This window comes from Protopterus annectens, chromosome 14.part0 (genome assembly GCF_019279795.1).
Source record: "Protopterus annectens isolate FY-2018-M chromosome 14.part0, PAN1.0, whole genome shotgun sequence".
NCBI classification, from domain to species: Eukaryota; Metazoa; Chordata; order Ceratodontiformes; family Protopteridae; genus Protopterus; species Protopterus annectens.
Window position 1 is genome coordinate 1,152,251,629 of NC_056748.1, and position 22,333 is coordinate 1,152,273,961.

At 45.5% G+C, this 22,333-nt stretch overlaps 1 protein-coding gene across 2 annotated transcripts in view; it reads left to right on the forward strand.

Annotated features, from left to right (window-relative positions):
- Positions 1-22,333, forward strand: part of DNA2 (DNA replication helicase/nuclease 2) — a 1,108,563-nt gene that overhangs the window by 642,432 nt on the left and 443,798 nt on the right. For both annotated transcript variants that reach the window (XM_044056952.1, XM_044056951.1), the window contains exon 16: positions 1,372-1,565. In XM_044056952.1, the coding sequence (XP_043912887.1) occupies positions 1,372-1,565 (194 nt within the window). The remainder of the gene's footprint in view (positions 1-1,371; positions 1,566-22,333) is intronic.

A 22,333-nucleotide genomic window follows, 5' to 3' on the forward strand; every position in this document is an offset into this window, starting at 1 on the left:
CCACTGAAGAAGCTCAGCATTTGTATTCTCCCTGCTTTGAGAATGCTTTCAGCTAGTACAGGTTTGTGGAATGACCAGGACAATAGCTCCGTGAAAACCAGTGCCGCAAAACAATAGTTGCTTGATCAAATTTCTGAGTTTGTCAGTAAGGATGCTAAAACTAGGGCTAGTGTTCCACTGTAATTTCCTGTTAAGTGTAATACAACTCGGATAATTTTCAGTAGACCTTGTAGCTAACTAAATGAATAATTAAAGTGCAAGGCAGTAATGATTCTAAAGTGAAACCAAATGAAGAGAGTTGCAGTTGGCATGGAGAAGTGGGACTGTCTCAAGTAAAGCTGCTGCAGTTTGTATCATTAACATAAGGAACATGGTGCAGGTTATTTAACCCATGTTCCAGTTCAGCCTCAATTGCTCTGCATTCTTTATTCCAGCCTTCAAGTAACAGGCTTAGCAAACAGTTGCATGCAACTGAATTTAAACTTCGACCCTAAATTGAAAAGGCAATGGCTCAAACTTGGAGGAAGGGTATTGGATTTAAAATCCCAGGAAATATTGTGTGTGAGATAAAACCTAGGGCAATATAAATATAGTTTCAGTTGATGAGATTAGGAGCTCGACATACAATCAAAATTGCTGCTAATTGCAAGCAACTACTTTTGAACTCTAAACCACTAGCGAAAACAGAGAACACCTCCCACCTGCTTGTTTTTGGACCTGTTAACTGTATATAAAGGATAATGTAATTAAAATGAATGGTTATCGTTAAATTAATATTAATCGAGGATAACTGGCTGATGAGAGACACCGGCATACAAGCCAGGCAAGGATCTAATGGTCCACAAATAAAATTAAGTCCAAAATAAATGTAAAAGAATTAGCAAGTCTTGGCATTTCAGATCAGCAGATTAACATACTCTCATCTTAATCTATTAGCTAAGGGAGGGGTTATCTTAATTTTGTAATGTAAACCTAAAGCCTTTGCAACTAGCTCTACGGACATGAATGTAACAGAGACCCGCCACGCATTGCTTGTTCCCATGTCAGGACACATTAGAATACAGAGGTGGATTTTGCTGCCTTTTTTTTTCCTTTCTAAGGATGCAGTATTTGTGACCTCATAAATTCAAGGTAAGTCCAACACCAAGTTGCTCATTTTTCATTGCTGAGGAACTGCTTCATTGTCCCAAGGTGTAATGGACTATGAAGTCCGAAATATCAATACCATAATTTTCCACTTAATGTGAAGCCTGACAGAGGCTCTTTATTTCATCTTGAAGTTCAATGATCATGTATTTTACTAAGAATTTAGTAAAAAAAAAATGTAGATGACTAACTGCTTTTATTCTGTTTGATATTTTCTTTTTTCAGCCAGTTGTAGCAACAACTTGTATGGGAACAAGACATCCTATATTTTTTCGACGACGTTTTGACTTTTGCATTGTGGATGAGGCATCCCAGATCAGCCAGCCTGTCTGCATCAGTCCTTTGTTTTATGCCAGTCGATTTGTGTTAGTGGGTGATCACCTACAGCTGCCACCTATTGTACAAAACTCAGAAGCCAGGTATGCTTTTCGGATTGTAGAGTGAAATATACTAGGGTTTAGCAGAGTATGTCAGAGTGCATTGCTTTCTATGCTGAGATAGCTTTCCTGAAGCAATTTTGAGTTCAGCTTTGAGTAATTTAGAGGCTAGACTGGCAAGTGGTGATCCTTCAAATGTGAAAACCAATCACTAGCGCTTGACCTCTCTGTGTATATTAAACTTATTTTCTTCCTCTTTTCAGACTCCTTAACTTAACAGAGGCCCAGGCCCCCCCCCAATCACTTGCTTAATCAGAAATTCTGATTTTCTGTGTTAGTTTGGTGTCATTGACCCAGGTATAAAGCATGAAGTTCTCATTTACTGTGCCAGAGTACAGAATGCGAAATCAAGAAACCGCTACCTGAATTTTCGTTTACGAATTTAATGATCCTGAAGTCTTCTAAAGCGAAGTACCCTGTTGGGGATCCTTTTTTCTTGCTCTAACCAATGTCAGAAAAAGTTAACAATTGTCTTGCCTATGGAAAGCAAATACCTCACAAAGATTTTCATTCTTACTGCGTCACCTGTTTAGGCCCAGACCACAACTTCCCTAGCTGTCAGTTTTTGTGCCTTATTTAAAGCCCAAATCATTTGTCGCTAACTTTCACTCTCAATCTTATTCTGAAATGGCTTCAGTAAGCCATCCGACTACCGATATTCCAAAAAAAGTAAAGATAAAGACAGAGATAGACCGCATAGGTCCAAAACTGCCCGACGACGCTTCGTTAAGCTAGTATGCTGGTACTCAGTAAGGCACTTTCGCAGCCCCTGATGCCCGCTTCACTAGATTCGCAGGCCTCTACTGAGACCCATTCGGAGTCCGGTATGCCGCGAGACTCTTCGACTATGGAACCTGCAGATGTCTCTACCTTGGATGGGTCCGGAGCCACTGAGCAGGCACCAGCTTCTGAGGCAGTTATTCGCTCAACCGATGTTCGACTCAAACCAACGACTTTTCTAACCAAAACTACCGAGTTTCTTAGGCCCAGATTACGAACTACGCCTAGAAAACCAATGACCAAAGTGCCTTCACCTATTCCCATGCCACAAAAACAAATGCTTAGAATGGCTGAAAACATTATTACGTTGATTAGGGGAAGTCAGCCTTCCCCTGCTAAGAGACAGAGTCCAATCCCCTTCAGCTTCTACAGACCAGGAGTCCGATGACTCTGAAATTTCTGATTTTGAAGACATGCCCTTATCTGCTTATGAGGATTCAGATGCAGAGGAATCCATTCCCTTTGCCTCATCTCCAGAGGATTCTTTTTTGTTGAAACCTTGCATACCTTATGAGAGCATTTCCACTGGGAATGCCAAGACTAAAAAGAGACTCAGAGAATTTCTAGAGCTGCTGTAACACAAGCCGTTAGCAATACCCCCTGTCCTGGATGTTGTGGATGATGTTTTTATGGAATCTAGTCTTACTCCTGACACTTTACCTCCTTCCCCTAGGAAACCAGACGTACTACAGAGTACCTGATACTCTCAAATTTCTTTTCAAGAATCCTACTGCTGACCCAGAGATAATTTCCCAGGGGCCTAAAGGTATTAAGGCTACTACAGTCAAGAATCCCACCCCTTCGGACAGGGATTCCAGAGCTTTGGACAGATGGGGTAAGAAGGTATATACCTCTGCAACTCTTGCTATTAGGGCATTGAATTGTCAGTCTCACATGCTGAAGTACCAGCCACATATTATGGAACTTATTAAACAAAAAGTGGCAACCTTTTCAGACTGTGCAGAAAATAAAGAATTGCAGGAGCTTATGCACTCTGCAAGCCAAGTCAGCAAGCATACTTTGCAGTGTGGCTTTGACACCCTAGAAGCATCTTGCCGGGCAGCTGTCACTGGCTCGGTACTGAGAAGACATGCTTGGCTGAAGGAGCAGACCTTGCCAGACCATATCAAATCAAAGTTACTAGACACTCCTTTGAATAAAGACTGTTTGTTTGGCACCAGAGCAGAAGAGGTTCTTAAAAAGATGGAAGAAAAAGCTAAGTCTATGCAGACTGTTAAAGAATTCTTACAAGTGCAACCCCCTAGATTCAGAAGGCATTGCCCTTCCAAACATTGGTCCTTTCCAGCCCCCTCCAGGCCTTCTCAAACCAGACCCAGGGGAAACAGACCACCCAGACCTCAGTCTCAGGGTATGCAGAGATCTAAGCAATGGAGTGCCCCCACTCCTAAAGCAGGGAGTGGTAAGCCACCTCCTTATGGAAAAAGCTCACAATGACTTCTTTACTCCACTCCCCAGCCCTGCCCAATTGCTTGTGCCCTTAGGAGGAAACTTGCACTTCATGCAAAAAACTGGATGTCCATCACTCAGAACCGGTGGGTCCTCAACATTGTATCCCAGGGGTACAAATTTTATTTCCATTCACTGCCAACCCCATGCGGGTTTCCAGACCTTCCTCCACACCAGTGGGCAGAGGCTCAAAACCAAGGACTTTCCCTGCTCAATATCAGAGCTGTTCAGCTGGTTCCAATAGAACACAGGGGTCAAGGATTCTACTCCAGACTCTTTCTGGTACCCAGGAAAGAGGGCTCTTGGTGCCCAATCCTGCATCTTTCCATTCTCAACACCTTCCTAGTGGTACCAAAATTGAAAATGCTTGCCCTGCAACAGCTTCTTCCTATGCTAGCCAAGGATGCCTGGTTAGTCACCCTAGACTTAAAAAAAAGCCTATCTGCATATCCCCATAAGGGAACCCTGCAGGAAGTATCTGCGTTTCAGGGCAGGGTCTATGCATTATCAGTTCTCTACACTTCCTTTTGGCTTATCTACTGCGCCCAGAGTATTCACAAAATGCCTGGCTCCGGCCATTTCATACTGCAGGCAGAGAAATATCCAAATTTACCTGTATTTGGACGACTGCCTGATTCAGGCGGACAGTCAGTAATTGCTGCTGCAGCACCTGACATTTGTAAAAAACCTTCTCACTTCCTTGGGGTACACCATCAACGAAAAGAAATCAAAACTAGTACCCAGTCAAAAGATTGTATTCTTGGGAGCAGGCTTGAACACAACTTCCCAGATGGCATTCCTCACCTCAGGAAAAACAAGTCTATCTGACAGACTACTTCAAAGAAATGAACCAGCTATCTGCATGAAAAATATGCAAACCCTAGGGTTCATGGCCTCATGTATACTGCTGATTCTGTATTTAAGACTGCATATGAGGAAACTCCAATGGTACTTAAAAGGTCTTTGTTGCCAACATTCTCAGGACCTGGAAACAGTCATTCCTGTCATACCCTAAGGACAGAGTTCCTTTGGTGGGCAGAAGCATGCAATCACAACAAGGGACTGCCATTTACTCAACCCCATGGTGCCCAGACCCTAACCACAGACGCATCAGACTATGCCTGGGGGGCACCCATGGACAGAACATGTATTCAGGGCCACTGGAGCCCAAGTCAAATTCATCTGCACATCAACCAAAAAGGGATGCTAGCTATACAGAATGCCCTGACAGCTTTCAGATCCCTAATCTTTCCAGGACAACTGCTAATAAAAACAGACAACACCACAGTTATGTGGTACATTAACAAGCAGGGGGGACCCCATTCCTACCCAGGCTAGCCATGGCTCTGTGAAACACGGCCTTGGACATTCAAGTCCATCTACAAGCTCAATTCCTGCCCGGCAAACAAAACTTACTGGCAGACGACTTAAGCAGAAACCTCCTAGACCCACACGAGTGGCAATTGAAGCACAGCACCTTCAACCTTCTGATCCAGAAATGGTGGGGGACCCCAGAGGTAGATCTCTTTGCCTACCCTTACAACCACCAGCTCAGCAAATTCTGCACCAGGAATCCTCACAGCAGGGCCTGGAAAATGGATGCCATATCTTTTCAGAGGGTAAATCTCTCAATCTATGCCTTTCCCCCTCTGGTCCTCCTTTCAAGAGTATTACTCAAGATGAAACAGGGCAGACCAAGGACAATTCTGATTGCCCCGGACTGGCCACGCCAGCACTGGTACCCACTCCTGCGCAGCCTGACATCGGTGCCACCCTGGCACCTACACCAGAATCCAACCCTCCTCTCTCAGCAGGAGGGACAGATTCTGCATCCACAACTGCAAACCCCAAATCTTGCAGCCTGGCTTATTCCTTGAATTCTCCCCCAGAAACCTTAAGCAAACAGATGCTGGATGTCATTCTTGAAGCCAAAAGATCCAGTACAAGAAAATCCTATGCTGATAAGTGGAAAAGGTTCTGCTCATGGATTCACTCTAAAGGAGAGGACACAACACTGCCCTCTCTGCCTCTTATCCTGGATTACTTAGCAGATCTACTCCACAAAGGCCTGTCCTTCTCCTCCATTAAGATACATGCCTCAGCCATTTCTGCTCATTACAACACTGAGCCACCTCTCTTCTCTCACCCTCTTATCAAACAGCTCCTCAGAGGGGCAAACAACTTAAGGCCACCAAGGAGAGCACCCACCCCTGCTTGGGACCTTAACTTTGTACTGGGAAAGCTCACGCTTCCTCCCCTTTGAACCTGCTGCATCAGCAGAGTTAAAATTCGTCTCTTGGAAAACAGCCTTGCGTCTAGCCATCACTTCAGCTAGAAGTGTGTCTGAGCTACAAGCACTGATGGCTGTGGAACCCTTCAGTGTTAGGTAGTCCAATCTCACCTTCATTTTTACATATGGGTTTGGAGCCAATCCTCGGCTTCGACTCAGCCGATTTTCAAGCTCGAAGACTTCTGGTTGGCTCGTGGCTAAGCAGGTATCCCGTGGTGCACCAGTGCAATCCCCAGATCTCATTTGCCGCGTCGACGAGTTCGGATGTGCTTCTCTTGGCTCTGGCTAAGTCTTTTGCATTTTTTCATTAACTAGTGGTTTTTGCATATTTACTAGAAAATATATATACATATATAGGGCTTTACCTTAATTGTCTTGGGGTCTTGTGTGACCTTAGTAGTATCCTGTGTACCATTAGTTAGGCGCAGTTGCGCTTTATTGCCTAGATCGTTAGTTTTGGCGGTTTCACCGTTCTTGATCAATAGGGGCTCCTATGGATTTAATTTACTGTTAATCGGTTATTGTTAACTGGTGGTCTTTGGCGGGGATCCGCTAAAGTCTTAATCACTATTGCAGATGCAAATTTTTTCCTGCTTTTATTGAATGTGTGTGTGTGTGTGTGTGTGTGTGTGTGTGTGTGTGTGTGTGTGTGTGTGGTGTTGTATACTTGGTCTGTTTGACTTAGAAGACCCAGTTCTTTCACAGGGCTAGGCCCGTTTAACTTAGAAGACCTAGTCCTTGTGTTACTACTTTATTGCAATTTATTTGGAAATTTTCCTGTGTGACTGAATCTCTGTTTATTTTAGTTGAAAGACCTAGTTTCTCTTACACCAGGCTAGGCCTGTTTAACTTAGAGGACCTAGTCCTCGTGTAATTCTTCTGCAGGACTAGGCCCGTTTTAGTTAGAGGACCTAGTCCTCAGTTATTCTCTTTCTCTTTTCTTTTCTGGTTTGCTTGTGTGTTTGCAATGTCGAAAGATAGCAAGGAGCACAAACCCTCTGGGTTCAAAAAATGTATGAAGTGCTCCCAGAAAATGTCTTTGACGGATGGCCACAGTAGCTGTGTCTACTGCTTGGGAGCCATCCATTTGCAGGAATCATGTTTGTTCTGTCATGCTTTCTCTCCTAGCGTGTTGCAGGAGAGAAAGAACAAACTGATACTCATGGGTCTTCTGAAGCCAACCTTCTAGGAAGCCTTATCTGGTTCGTTGGCTTCTTCGTCTAAGTCTTCAAAGTCAAGATCTGACTCAAAATCAAAAGATTCAAAAAGGCCTTCTCCGGCACCGGCTGGTGTTTCGGAGCCGCCTTCCAAATTTAACAAAATCTGCCTCTCGACTCCTCAGTAATCGGAGCCAAAGGAGAACACCATGGTTTCAGAGTCAGTCACAGGTGCTTCGGTGCCGACTGCTTAACCTTTGGAAATAGTTGACTCTTCTGCTCAGAGCCGGTCTGTAGAGTCCCTACCGGTCTCCTTGCTGATCAAATCTCCAGTCGAGATCCCCAACTTTATCTTCCAGGAGTCTTTCGGAAGAAGATGTGGAGAGGGTAGTATTGAGACTCCTGAAGTCGTCTGTTCTGCCTAAATTTTTGTTGGCTCCGACCCACTCGGCTCTGGAGCTAGTCAAACCAGTTTTGCCCTCATCTGTGATTCCTCCTCCGAGCCATGTTGGCTTTTCGGAGCCGGAGTGCTTGTTACCAAAGGAGGAACCCTCGGTTCCGACTCCCCTTGCTGTTGCATTGGAGCTGAGTTCGGCTCCGACACGCTCGGCTCCGTCCGTCGTGTCCAGGGACTGAAGCTCTTCTGTCGGCACAGATTGGGAGGGTTTGAATCGATCTTCATCTGTTCCGAGCCTTCCTCTCGGTGCTTCTGCCAGGGTGAGTTCGGACCTTGCATCCATCTCAGAGCCGATGGCTCGGGCTCCAGCACCGTCCTTTGTCTCTTCGGAGTGGGGACGGTCTTCAGAGCCAGAGAGGTCTGCTTTTGAGGTGATGAGGAGTGTGCTGTCGCAATCTACAGCCCCTGCCAGTGGTACAAGGACTCTTCCCCCCAGGGCTCCCACTTCGGTCTCAGTCCCTACTCTCTCCGGAGACAGCAGAGACCCGCAGCCTCAGGAGCCACCGGCTGGTGGCCCCCACTCTTCCGGGGCCTCCCCAGAAGGTCCTTTCGAGAAGCCCCCTCGGAAGAGAGTATGCAAGAGGAAGCATATTGACTCCCAGGATGAGTCTGTGACATCGGACACTGACCTCGAGGAGTCTGAGGGGTCCCCCAAGTCGTCCTCTGATGATGTCTCCTTTGTGGACATTCTAGAGATCCTTAAACAGAGGTGCGACTGGCCCACTGTCAACCCTTCTGATGAAGAGTCAGTGTACCTGAAGGCTTTCGGGTCTCAACCCTCTGCCTCTTGGGTGTCTCCACCTTTCGACGAGCTAATGGAGCTGGTTAGTCTGAAGGTGTGGGATACTCCCGATGCCATGGAGCCAGTTCCTAGAAGACCAAATAAGTTCCTGTCTTCCCCTCCTGGAAAAGAATTCTTGTCTAAGGTTGTTCCCGTAGATGCCATGGTGTTGGCGGCGGCCATGAAGAAGGATTTGGCGGAAACTTCTTCCTCTGTTCATCCGCCAAACAATGAGTCTCGACAGATGGACAGATTTGGGAAGCATGTATTTAGTTCAGCGGCTTTCACACTTCAATCTCTGAACTGTCTTACCCATTTCACGAGGTTGCAGAGGGATCTCCTCAAGGAATTAGAAGATTCCATACAAGGTGCTTGTACTGAGGGAGTCCCTTATAGGATCTCTGCACAGTTGTCCACCCTAAATTCTGTAGTTAACTCCTCCATGCGGCTTATCTCCCATGCGGCTGATGGAGCGAGCAGAGCAGCGGGTTCAGGAGTTGCCCTTAGGCGCCACTCCTGGATGCGCTTGTGTAACTTTGCGGAGCCTTTTAAGTCAACCTTCACCAACGCCCCATTTGATGGTTCCTCCTTGTTTGGATCCAAGGTGAAAGAAACACTCACTCGGTGTGAGTAGGAAGGAAAGACTCTCTCTGCTGTGGGAGTCCATTTTACCGTCCCCTCTCGACAATGCCCCAAAGGTCAAAGGGGAGGTAAAATGTGGTTCAAAAGGTCCCAAAGGGCCTTTCCGGACACATCCTCCTCCAGAGGTAGAGGAGGATGAAATGGTAGACGTCGCCGTAGAGGCAGGGGCGGTCAGCAATACCAGCAAGGCCGTGATTCCTTTCGAGGGCGGCCTTATCAGCGCTCCTGACGTGGGGCCAGTCGGGGATCGCATTTCTTTGTATTCAGAAGCCTTGCTAAATATAACCCAAGACAAGTGGTTACAAAGAGTTGTTACCAGAGGCTATATCATACCCTTTTCCCTTCCACCGTTTGTTCCCAAAAAGATCCCAGATGTTCCACCCAATCACAGGGATCAGGCAACTGTGGAGATCAACAAGTTGAGTCATCCAGCCCATCCCAGCAGACCAGATCCGGAACTTACTCCAGGTTCTTTTTAGTCCCAAAATGAACCGGAGACTGGAGGCCAATGATGGACCTCAGCAGATTAAACGAATCCGTGAAAAAGGACAAATTTCGGATGACCACACTGCAGTCGATACTCCCGTTGTTAGGGAGTATAAAAATGGACAAGGCATCAAGAAGGTATCTGCGCTTTCGGCTGGGAGCCAGCCATTATCAGTTTCGTGCTCTGCCCTTTGGTCTCACCACAGCCCCCAGGGTGTTCATCAAATGCATGGCAGTAGTGACAGCTCACCTGAGACGTCAGGGATTCCAGGTGTTTCTGTATTTGGACAACTGGCTCCTGACCACCCCCACCAGGCATCTACTCCTCCAAAACAGGGACGCCATCATTCAGCTTTGTGCTCAACTAGGGATCTCCATAAACTGGGAAAAGTTTGCATTACTGCCCTCGCAATCTATGATTTTTATAGGCGCAGAGGTAGGCACAGTGGATATGACAGTTCGTCTTCCTGCCGAAAGAGCACGAAACCTCATCTCACAAGTTCAGCGTCGTCTTCCGCTTCGAAAAGTCAAAGCAAAATGGATTCTTCAACTTCTTGGAACGATGGCCTCAACCATTCTGTTAATACCTTTAGCCAGGCTGCACATGAGAATCCTTCAGTGGCTCCTGTTTTCCCAATGGTCATTCCAATATCTACCGCTGAGTCACCCTATCTTGCTGACGGAATCATGCAAAAAGAACCTTTGTTGGTGGATATCCCCCAACAACTTGTTCACGGGAGCTCCCATTGTGCCTGCTCAACCCATTGCCACTGTGACCACGGATGCCTCCCAGGTCGAATGGGGGGGGCATTATCTTGGCAGGACTGTCCACGGCACATGGCAAGAACTCGAGGCTCATCTGCATATCAGCGTTCTGGAGATGAGAGCTGTGCTTCTGGCATTGCAAGCACTTCAGAACCTTCTTCCTCCAGGGACGATTGCGATACAATCGGACAGCATGTCGGTTGTGTGGTATATCAACAAACAGGGCAGTACCAGATCGTACCCACTCTGTCGAGAGACCATGCAAGTTTGGGAATGGGCTATTTCTTCCCAGTGCTTTCTGGTGGCAATGCGCATTCCGGGGACAACCAACGTGATAGCCGACAAGTTGAGCCGGGCAATCTTGCTGCCTCACGAGTGGTCTTTGAAATGGGAAATAGTGGAACAGATTTTCCAAAAATGGGGACAACCTTGCTGCAATCTTTTTGCCAGTCCAGTCAATGCCTAGTGCAGCAGTTATTTTTCCCTAATTCCCCCTCCGGGGGAAACACCCAGAGACGCTGTGGTCCACGATTGGCCCATGGGACTTCTATATGCCTTTCCTCCATTCCCTCTTATCCCCAAAATGATGCAGAAATCCAACTGACTGGGAAGCAAATTTTGATCCTCATTGCTCCTTACTGGCCTCGTCAGGTCTGGTTCCCCTTCCTCGAGCCTCTTCTCCTGGATGATCCTTGGATTCTGGACCCAGTTCCAGATCTATTGACCCACGTCGGGTTCGCAACACCCCTCTCTCCACACCCTCAAATTGACAGCTTGGCTGCTCCAGTTCCATCTCTAGTCAGGCTTCATGATGTTTTGTCATCAGTGTCCCATATTTTTATCCTTGCATAAACCCTCAGCCAGAAGGCTGTATGGCAGTAAATGGAAAAGGTTCTCTGTTTGGGCACAGAAAATGAAAGTGGATCCTTACACCGCTCCCATTCCTGTGATTCTGGAATTCCTTTCGGAGCTTTTTCAGCGGGGATCTGCCACGGCCACCATCAAAGTACAATTGGTGGCGATCTCACATTTTTATTTAGGGTCTCCAAATGTCAACCTTATGTCTCATAAGCTATGCAAGACTTTCTTGAGAGGAGCCACTTTACTGAGACCACCATTACAAGAACCTGTGGCTTCTTGGGACTTAAATTTTTGTTGTCCAAACTAACATCCCCTCCCTTTGAACTGTCTCATTCATCTTCCTTAAAATATTTGTCTTGGAAGACTGTTTTTAGTGGCTATTACATCAGCCAGACGTGTTTCTGAGCTACAAGCCCTGTCTATTAAACCACCTTATTTAGTCTTTCATAAAGACAGGGTTTCTTTATGTACCAATCCTTCGTTTGTTCCCAAAGTTTGTTCTTCTGCCACATTGAATCAGTCCATTGAGCTTCCAGTTTTCTTTCCCAATCATAGCAATGCAGCCGAATATCGTTTCCACCAGCTGGATGTTCACAGACAGCTACGTTTTTATTTGCAATGGACCAAAGAATTTCGGAAGTCAGACTAGTTGTTAGTTTCTTTTTCCGATTCCAGATTGGGCTTACCAGTTTCTAAGGTGACATTGTCTAACTGGATTTCTAGTTGCATAGCTTTTATCTACAGTTCAGAGGGCAGACCTTTACCCCACAGGATCAATGCTCACTCTACCAGGTCTCTGTCTACCTCTGCAGCCTTTCAAGCCAGGGTACCAATTGATCATATCTGTGCAGCAGCTATGTGGGCTACCCCTCACACCTTCATTACTCATTATAAGTTGGATTTGGCTTCTAGGGGTAGAGCATCCTTTGACTCCATGGTGCTCAGGAGTATTTTCCAATGAGTCACCCAAGAATAAGGTGCTAGGGACGCTGTCCCATATGTAAAAATGAAGGTGAGATTGGACTACCTAACATAAAGAAGTTATGTACTTACCATAACGTTCCATGGTGGTAGTCCATCTCACCCTTCATTTTTACCAACCTGCTCTCCTGCCCCCATCCTGGAAGATCTGGAGGTAATACTTTAAATTTCTTGGTTGGCGACCCCGGTTTGTTGGTTAGGGGTTTCTTTCTGTTTCTAGCGAGCAGCAAACAAGATTTGGGGATTGCACTGGTGCACCATGGGATTACCTGCTTAGCCACGAGCCAACCAGAATTTTTCGAGCTTGAAAATCAGCCGAGTCGGAGCCGAGGATCGGCTCTGAACCCATATGTAAAAATGAAGGGTGAGGTGGACTACCAACATGGAATGTTATGGTGAGTGCATAACTTCTTTTTATTTTCCATGCTGACAGGGTTTCCCTCAGGGCTAACCCTTCCTTTATGCCTGAAGTGGTGTCCAGTGTGGCTCTCAGTCAATCCATCCATTTGCCAACCTTCTTCTCTAATCCTCAAAATAAAGGGAAAAGGATCCTGCACTCCTTAAACAGGTACAGACAGCTCAGATCCTACCTTGATAGGACTAAGCCCTTCAGAAAATCTGACCAGCTACTAGTCAGCTTTGCAACAGGGGCATAGGGCAAAGCCATTTCAAAACAAACTATTTCCAAATGGATAGCACACTGCATCCATTTCTGCTACAAGCACCGTGGGAAACCAACCCCTCAGGGGGTCAGAACACATTCCACTAGGCAACATCTACCTCTACAGCATTTCTCAGGGGAGACCCTACCAGGGACATCCTGGAGGCTGCTACCTGAAGTTCTGTACACACCTTCACCAAGCATTACCACCTGCCTATCTTTTCCAAATCCAGGGCAGGATTTGCTACAGCAGTCTTGCAAGGCATACTAGCCAGCCCCCTAAGTGTGATGACTGCAACAGTGAAACACGAAGAACATAGTACAGATCTGTACACTTACCATAAATGTAGATGTTGGAGTGATTTACTGTTGCAGTCCTGGTTTCCCTCCCTCCAGCCCCCTGGTGTTTTCTCTCTCTGTCCCCTATCTATGGTTATTACTAACCCCTTCTGGGGTATTGGTATTGGTATTTACTTTTTACTGGTGGTGTTTTCCCCACCATAACCTAGCTCCCTATGTGGGTGCTCCTGATATTTGGGGCAAGAAGAACTGATGTAATGGTGTCTGCTGCCTGTTTTTATACCCCTGTTGACCTGACGTCAGTCCTGGAGCGACAGCATCTGACACAGAAATATTGTGTGTCTGGTATTCGGTGTACACAACTGTACTTTCTCCATTGTGCAGGATACTTATTTCTTTGTTTTGTGATTTTATTTCAGGATATGCTGCTCATTATTTTCTGATTTGCATAACATAATCCCAGCATTCTAAAGAAAGTCACAGTTTGGTAGGTAAAAATGGAAAAAAACTAAGGGTAATGCTGCTCAACGCCAGAAGTCTAAATCTCAAGATGCAGGCACTTGATGCACTCCTCAGCATGGAGAACATCGACGTCTGTGCAGTAACTGAAACCTGGTTCAAGGGTCCTGAGAGCACCCCAGCGCTACCAGGCTATACCTCGTATCATGCTTTTCGGCCCCAAAACCCTGGCCGAACCACAAAGGGAGGGGGAGTGTCCATATTCATAAAGGACACCCACACCTCCAGGTTAGTAGCAGCACATGAAGCATCAGAGACCATACAGGTGCAACTAACCATAGGAAAAACTGCTATACAACTGGTAGCATGTTACAGATCACCCTCCCAATCTCAAGAACCCTACTCAGCCTTCCTGAAGACATTGGAGGATATGAATGTATCACAAAATACCATCATACTGGGAGACTTCAACTACCCAAACATAGATTGGGTACATTATTCTAGCCCTAATACCCTAGCCCAAAGGTTCCTGGAATTCATAAATTCAAATGCACTGGAACAACTAGTCACCTCTCCCACTAGGGGAGATAATATACTAGACCTGATCATCACAAACATGGGGACAAAATGCTCCACACCGGAAGTATACCCCTCACTAGTGAGATCTGACCACAAACTAATCACCCTGGATATACATATCCCACCTCCACCCCCAGCACAAAAGACCACAGTGAAAAACTTCTCAAAAGCAGACTTCACTCTTCTTAAGACTGAGATGGTATCCTTTAAGCCCACTGTGCCAGTGGATACCACATCCCACAATGCCGAATCCTTCACAAATGCTTTCTATGGACATCTCCAAGAATGCATGGATCATGCAATCCCAAACAAATCCAAGTCCCTCTCCACCAAATGTAAGCGTCCTCGCTGGTGGACCTCAGCCATAAACAAATTGTATAACAAAAGAAGGAAGCTACTGCATGTCAGAGCGAAATCCCATGAAGGGAAGACATCTCTGATCAACATTAGCAGAAAACTACGTTCTCTCATAAAAACATCCAAGGCAAACTTTGAGAGAAAAATCGCTAAGAACACTAAAGATAACCACAAAGCCTTCTTCAACTATGTTAGAAACCTGGGCGGAAACCCTCAGATATGCTCAGAGTTGGTTCACAACAACAAAAAATACACTGAACCCACAGATATTGCTAACATTCTGGCTGACAGGTTCAGTGCAAATTTCTCGCCTCCTTCACCCCCAAAAGAAGAAATACTTATCCCAGCTGAATGTAATCTCCCTGTCATCTCAGATGTCCAAGTGAGAACCGCCCTAAACAAAGTAAAGATCAGCATCGATGGGACCTGACGGTGCTCCGGGTTGCGTGGTACGGGAACATCAAGAGGAGCTAAACCCACACATAAAAATGCTATTTAACCTTAGCCTTACTTGGGATATGTACCTGAACACTGGCGTACAGCAACAGTGGACCCACTCCGCAAGGGGGGTGCCTCTACAGACCCTGGAAACTACCGCCCCATAAGCTTGACTAGCCTGGTCTGCAAAGCTATGGAAAGAATCATTATGGAACTCATAAACGGAGACATAGGGGACTTACAGACGCTTGACCCCACCCAGTTCGGCTTTGTAAAGGGCAGATCCTGCCTTTTAAACCTGGTTGACTTTTTTGAAACAGTCACTAGAGGCATTGATGAGGGCAAAGCAGTCCATACAGCATACCTGGACTTGGCTAAGGCCTTCGACACAATACCCCACTCAGGCATCATAGATAAGCTAAACAGCTTAAAAGTAAACCCTTATGTCACTAGATGGGTTGCAAACTGGCTAAAGGACAGAACCCATAAAGTTAAAATCGCTGGAGCAATGTCAGACTCAAAGCCAGTCACAAGTGGTGTCCCACAGGGATCTGTCCTGGGACCCCTCTTGTTCGGCATTTATTTCTCAGATGTTAAAGCAAACATGGGAGGGCTGTGGCTGACAAAGTTCGCAGATGACTGCAAACTAGGCGCCATAGTCGATACACCAGCAGATACACACATCCTACAAAAGGCCTCACTGAAACGGACAACTGGTGCCGTAGTCACGGCCTTAAACTAAATGCCAAAAATGTATAGTCATCCCTTTGGAAAAACAAAGTACCCACAAATTATCACATAGACAGCAACCCACTGAGTACGGAAAAAGTAATCAGAGACCTAGGGACCCAAGTAGACAGCGACCTCTCATTTGACACCCACGTTGCCAAAGTGGTTAGAAAAACATTCTACCTTGCACACCTCATCATGAAGGGTTTCACATCCAGATCCAAGGATGTCATTGTACCCCTATATTCCTCCCTCATCAGACCCATGATTGAGTACAATGCCCCATTTGGTATGTACCTCACCCGGCACTTGCAACAGCTGGAGAGACCACAAAAGTACCTCACCAAAAGGATCAAGGGTCTCCAACATATGTCTTATTCTGCCAGACTAAAGAAACTTCAGCTCTATTCAGTAGCATACCGCCTGCTCAGAGGTGATCTCTGCCTGATGTACAAGGCCATGTCCAATCAGGATCTGATGGACATGCTCCACCTCAAAAAATCCAAATCCATCAGGACCACGAGAGCTAAAGACTTAAACCTCGGCACAAGTATGAAAATGGACATGCTGGAGGGATAGATTCATAACCCAGAGGCTTCCCATGCTTTGGAACAGGATCCCAGTTCGTATTAGGCAGAGCCCCTCACTGACTCTCTTCAAGAGAAATCTTGATGAGTGGATGGGAGATCGTAAGTTTACCCCAGGGGTTACATCTGTGTCACTGCTAGACAGGGGCACAGTAAACTAATTCTATTATATAAGGGGACCTTCACTATGTCACTACTAGACAGAGGCACAGTATTCTAGATTTATTCTGTACATTTTTGTACCATTTCATGGGGTGGCAAAAGCCACATCACTATGGCTAGGCTTACAAATGCCCCAGGGCAGATAGCCTAGTACTATACTATGAAACTATGAAATGGTGTGGTTTGACTCCCTTTTAACATCCTGCTGGTGCATGATCCTTGTTCTCCTGGCAAGATGAAGTGAAATCACCAGATGTGGTCTGGTTTTGTAATGACATAGTAACAAAAGGACTGGTCACCCTGGTGCCTCTCTCTCTCTGTTGGCAGCAGATCTCCTAAAAAGCTTGAGTTCCACTATCCCATAACCATCTTTTCTGAGGAGATTCACTAGATAATGATGCTGCCGTTGCAGCTTCAACATCTCCCAGACGAAGGAATAGTTTTGAGTTATATATGTATATGTATAGGGTCTATGTTAAATCATCGAACACTTAAAAAAGCGAACGATGATTTATAGAACCCATGTAAGCGAAAGCTTAATGGGCCGCAGTGGTGGAATAGGCCGTGGTGGTGCAGCGGTTAGCGTTGTCGCCTCACAGCAAGAGGTTCTCCGGTTCGTTTCTCGGCTGGAGCGCCTTCTGTGTGGAGTCTGCATGTCCTCCCAGCGGTTGAGTTACGTTAAAGGCATGCAGATAGGTGCATGCGTGAATGGGCGTGCCTTCCTTGAAGGTTGGGCATCCGGCTGGCACTTCGGCACCGTAAAAATCTACTACCAATCATAACTGGACCACTGTGGCAACCCCTAACCGGGAAAAGCCGAAAGACATTACTATGTAAGCGAAAGCTTACAATCTTGAATGCTTACAAGAGTGATTTTTTTCCAAGGGAAATAAATCGCCGTTCCACAAAACAAAAAACAAAGAAAACCTTTTTTTTAAACATTACATGAAGTTGGGGGCTTCAGCCCCCCACCCGCACCCCCTACATGTAGAGGGTTGTGCCCCCCCCCCACTTAAATATACCAACTCCGAGATCGCACTATAGTCACTGAAATGGCAAAGTAACGGAAGCGGCCAAGCAATTTCTTTCCCAGTGAAATTTGCTTATATGCCGTTTTGCTATTTTGCCTTTTCGTGCTTTCAAGTTCGATCAAGACACATTCGAAAGAAGCTTCTTGGATCATTTAATAGGAACCCTGTGTGTGTGTGTGTGTGTGTGTGTGTGTGTGTGTGTGTGTGTGTGTGTGTGTGTGTGTGTGTGTGTGTGTGTGTGTGTATATATACATGTGTTTATATATATATATATATATATATATATATATATATATATATATATATATCTATATGTCACCTTCATTTGCCTGACGGTTCATTTCCCGACAGAAATTTCAGACAGCCCAATTGCCTGACAGTTCATTTCCCCGACAATTAGAAAAAGGCAAGTAAAAGGTATGTCTTGTTCCCCACTGTAGTGCAACCCCCCCCCCCACCTACTTTGGTTTTAGGGAACAATAAAAAGCCAAACTGGACAATATAAAATCATAGTGGGGGGGACTTTGCCCCCCACACCCCCCCAACTGTATATTCCTTTTACTTGTCTTTTTCTAGTTGTCGGGCAAATGAACTGTCGGGCAATTGGGCTGCCTGAAATTTCTGTCGGGCAAATGAACTTGAGGTGAATTAAAGGTGACCCATATATATCTATATAGATATATATAATATAGGTTTACCACCGTTTAGACGACAGTCACAATGTCGACGGTCCGTGTATCGAATGCAGTGCAGCAAATATGAAAAATACCGAACACAAATGCATCGAACGGCAATCCCGCTCCCCCTTTTGGACCCATGTTAGCACTCGTTTTGGATGTAGAGCAGTCAAAATGTGCGTTGATTCGTTTTTCTTTTGGAATTCGCATTTCATTCAAAACTTAAACTTTGTTCGCTTTCTGAAAGCATTGGTGGGGATGACTGAAACAGTAGTAACTATATATATATATATATATATATATATATATATATATATATATATATATATATATTTATTTATTTATTTTTTAAAATTTAGTTATTTATTGCCATTTGTTAACCGGGTTGGTCCAACTCAGCCAGGGGCCCATTTTCAATGTAGACCCGAGGGAAAAGCTCCAGATAAAAGTAACAATATTACAAAAAAGAGGTACATTTACAATGGTAAAGTATCAAGAAGTTATACATAGGTAGGTACTAGGCTATTGGCTCAAGGGTCTGTGTAAGCCTAGTCAACAAGGTTCCCTGGCTTTCGCCACCCAAAAAGGTTCATTTCCTGTGTCACTGTCAAGCAGGGCCACAGAAATGATCCCCGGGGTGAATTTCCTGTTTCCCATCCACTCGTCAAGATTTTTCTTAGAGTACTAGTGAGGAACTCTGCTTGACATAGATAGGTAGCTTGTTCCAGAGTAAGGGAAGTCTCTGGGACAAGAATATATCCCTCCAACATTTATTGTGGTGACAAGGTTAAGGTCTGTAGAGCGTGTGGCTCGGAGGGATTGGGATTTCTTTAGGTGTAGCAAGTCCAACAGCTCTGGGTTTGACACAGCTTTGTATGTTAGGCAGAGATTACCTTGAAGTAGGCGATATGCTACGGAGTAAAGCTGGAGTTTTTTGAGACAGTCGGGGTAGGGCATATGTTTGAGTCCTTTAATCCTCTTTGTGAGGTATTTTTGTGGCCTTACCAGCTGTTGCAGATGTCTTGAGGTACATTCCAAAAGGGGCATTGTACTCAATAATGGGTCTTATGAGAGCCAAGTAGAGGGGAACAATGACCTCTTTTTTCCTGGATGAGAACCCTTTCTTGATGAGATGTGCCACGTAGAAGGATTTCCTGACTACTGTGGCGATGTGATTATCAAAGGAGAGACTACAGTCCACCTGAGTCCCAATGTCTCTTATCACACCTTTGGCGTTAAGTGGACTACCGTCTATGTGGTAGTTCATAGGTACAGAGAGGCCATGGCTCTGACACTTGAGGCCCTTCTGTAGGATGTCCATGTCGTTTTGGGTCTCGACTGTGGCACCTAGTTTGCAGTCATCTGCGAACTTCATCAGCCAGAGGCCCTCTGTGTTAGCCCATACTTCAGAGAAGTAGATCCCAAACAGTAGAGGACCCAAGACTGAACCTGTGGTACTCCACTTTTCACCGGTTTGAAGTCAGATTTGGAGTCTGCAACTTTTGCAATGTGGCTTCTGTCAGTGAGCCAATTGGCAACCCATCTAGTGACGTATGGATTTATGACAAGTTTAGTGAGTTTATCTATGATTCCAGAATGGGGGATGGTGTCAAAAGCCTTGTCGAGGTCAAGATAGGCTGTGTGAACTGCCTTACCATTGTCTACAGCTTTTGTGACTGTTTCAAAGAAGTCGATCAGGTTCAGGAGACCTGATCTGCCCTTCACAAACCCGAACTGGATGGGGTCCAGAGTTTGGAGGTTATCCATGTCTTTGAGTTCCATGATGATACGTTCCATGGCTGTGCAAACCAGGCTTGTCAGGCTAATAGGGTGATAGTTCCCGGGGTCCTTGTTGGCTCCCCCTTTGTGGAGCGGTATAACTGTTGCTGTGTGCCATTTGGTGGGTACAAAGGCTGTCGTGAGACTATGATTGAACATGGTGCTTAGGTCGGCAGGCCAGTTCATTTTGAAGTTCATGTAGGACGCAGCCTGGGATGTTGTCCAGTCCCATGAATGCTGTGTTCTTGGCTTTGGAGAGTGCAGTTTTTACCTGTTCAGTTGTGATTGCAGGGGCACTGCATTCTTCCGGTATAGATATGGGCTCTTTAGGGTGTGGGGGGGTAAAGTTAGCACTGAATCTATCAGCCAGGATGCTGGCGATATCAGTTGGTTCCGTAATTTTTGTGCCATTGTGCTGTAACTCAGAACAGATCTGAGTGTTGCCATTGAGATTCTCAACATAGCTATAGAATGCTTTGCGATTGTCCTTAGAGTCATTTGCAATCTTGTTTTCGTAGCTGACTTTGAAGGATTTTATGAGGGACCTCCGCTTCTAACTGAGGCTGACCAGGGAGCTCCTCCACTCATGAGATTTTACTCTCTTTTGCAACAATTTCTTCCTTCTGTTGTAGAGTTTGTTTTTAGCAGGGGACTACCAGATTGGCTTCCTTTTTTTGGAGGATAGTTTCTTGGTTCTGTTAGGGATAGCACGATCCATGCACTAATGTAAGTGCTTATAGAGTGCATTTGTATAAGATTCAGCATTCATAACTGTATTGTCCATTTTCATGGGTGTTGTGAAGTTGATCACTTCTATTTTAAGAAGCATGAAGTTGGCTTTGGAAAAGTTTTTTTTATACTGGCTTCCTTAATGGGGGGTGGGGGCAGGATGTGGATATCTATGGTGATTAGCTTATGATTGGATCTGACCAACGAGGGAGGAGTTGACCTCAGGTGTGGAACACCGGTCACTCATGTTGGTAATGATTAGGTCTAGGGTATTATTGCCCCTGGTAGGGGTGTGGATAAGTTGATCCAGGGCATTGGAGTTTATGAATTCTAGAAAGCGTTGAGTGAAGGAGATGGTACATAAGTAGTTTTCCCAGTTAATGGTGGGGTAGTTGAAATCGCCCATTATTAGGGTGTTTGGTTGAACCCTAATATTTTCTAGCATATCAAGAAAAGAGGAGCGGGAATCCTGGGGCATGGTGGGGGATCTGTAGCAAACTACAATATGGATTGCAGTTTTGCCCAGAGTTAGTTGCACTTGGATAATTTCGGATGCATTATGTTGGGCAACTAGCCTGGAGGTGTGGTTATCCTTAATGAATATGGACACACCTCCGCTCTTGGTGTTCTGGTCCTGGTTAGATGGCCGAAAGGTATGGTATGAGTTATAACCTGGTAATGCTGGGGTGCTCTCTGGAGCCTTGAACCAGGTTTCAGTTACTGCACAGATATTAATGTTCTCCATTTTAAGGATTGCCTCGAGTGAGTGCATTTTGAGGTTTAGACTAATAGCGTTGAGTAGCATTACCCTTTGCTTGCCTGTATCTGTTACAGTGGTGGATTTATCATTTGAACCTTGCCCAAAAAAGGCACTACAGGGGTGGCAAGAGCCTTAGCCAGTATCCGGAATCCCAGGGGCAACAGGTGTAGGTCATCTCTGACAAAGCATCGTGGCCTGTTGACCATGTCGTCCCAGACAGACAGATACTGGATCCCCTTAGAATGACACCAGAAGCTTAGCCAATTGTTGAAGTCAATAATTTTGTCCTTGTACTACGGTATCATTCTGGGCGAAAGTAGGATGCTACTCAGGGCTAGGGTCATACCTGCCTGGGTTACAAGATCGGAGAGCTCCTCCATGTCTCTTCATGTAGGCCAGGGAGGTATGTCTCAGGTCATTCACACCAACATGGACAATGACTGAGTCATATTTGTACTTGTTGTGGATTGACCTGAGTGCATGAGTTATGTGGCAGATCCTGCCACCCAACAGGCAGCTGAGTAACCTTCTCCTTGTCTATTCTGGTGAGTGGAACATCAGTGTGCCTGACTGTAGTGTCACCTATGACTAATGTGTTAGGTACATTGTTTTGCCTTATGGTCTGTGGTTGAGTGGCACACTGAGTCTGTGTGTTGTGTCTTTTGGGTTGTGAAGAGGGGTGGAGGTTTATTGCGTTTCTGCTTTGGAGGTCTCTGTTGCTTGGGCAGATTCTTATTGAGAGCCTCTGAGAATATTTTTGTTTATCTTTGAGTGGGTCAAAAATAAGAACTATTTTATACAGTTCTGTTCTAGACTACAGAATAATAGTACAATA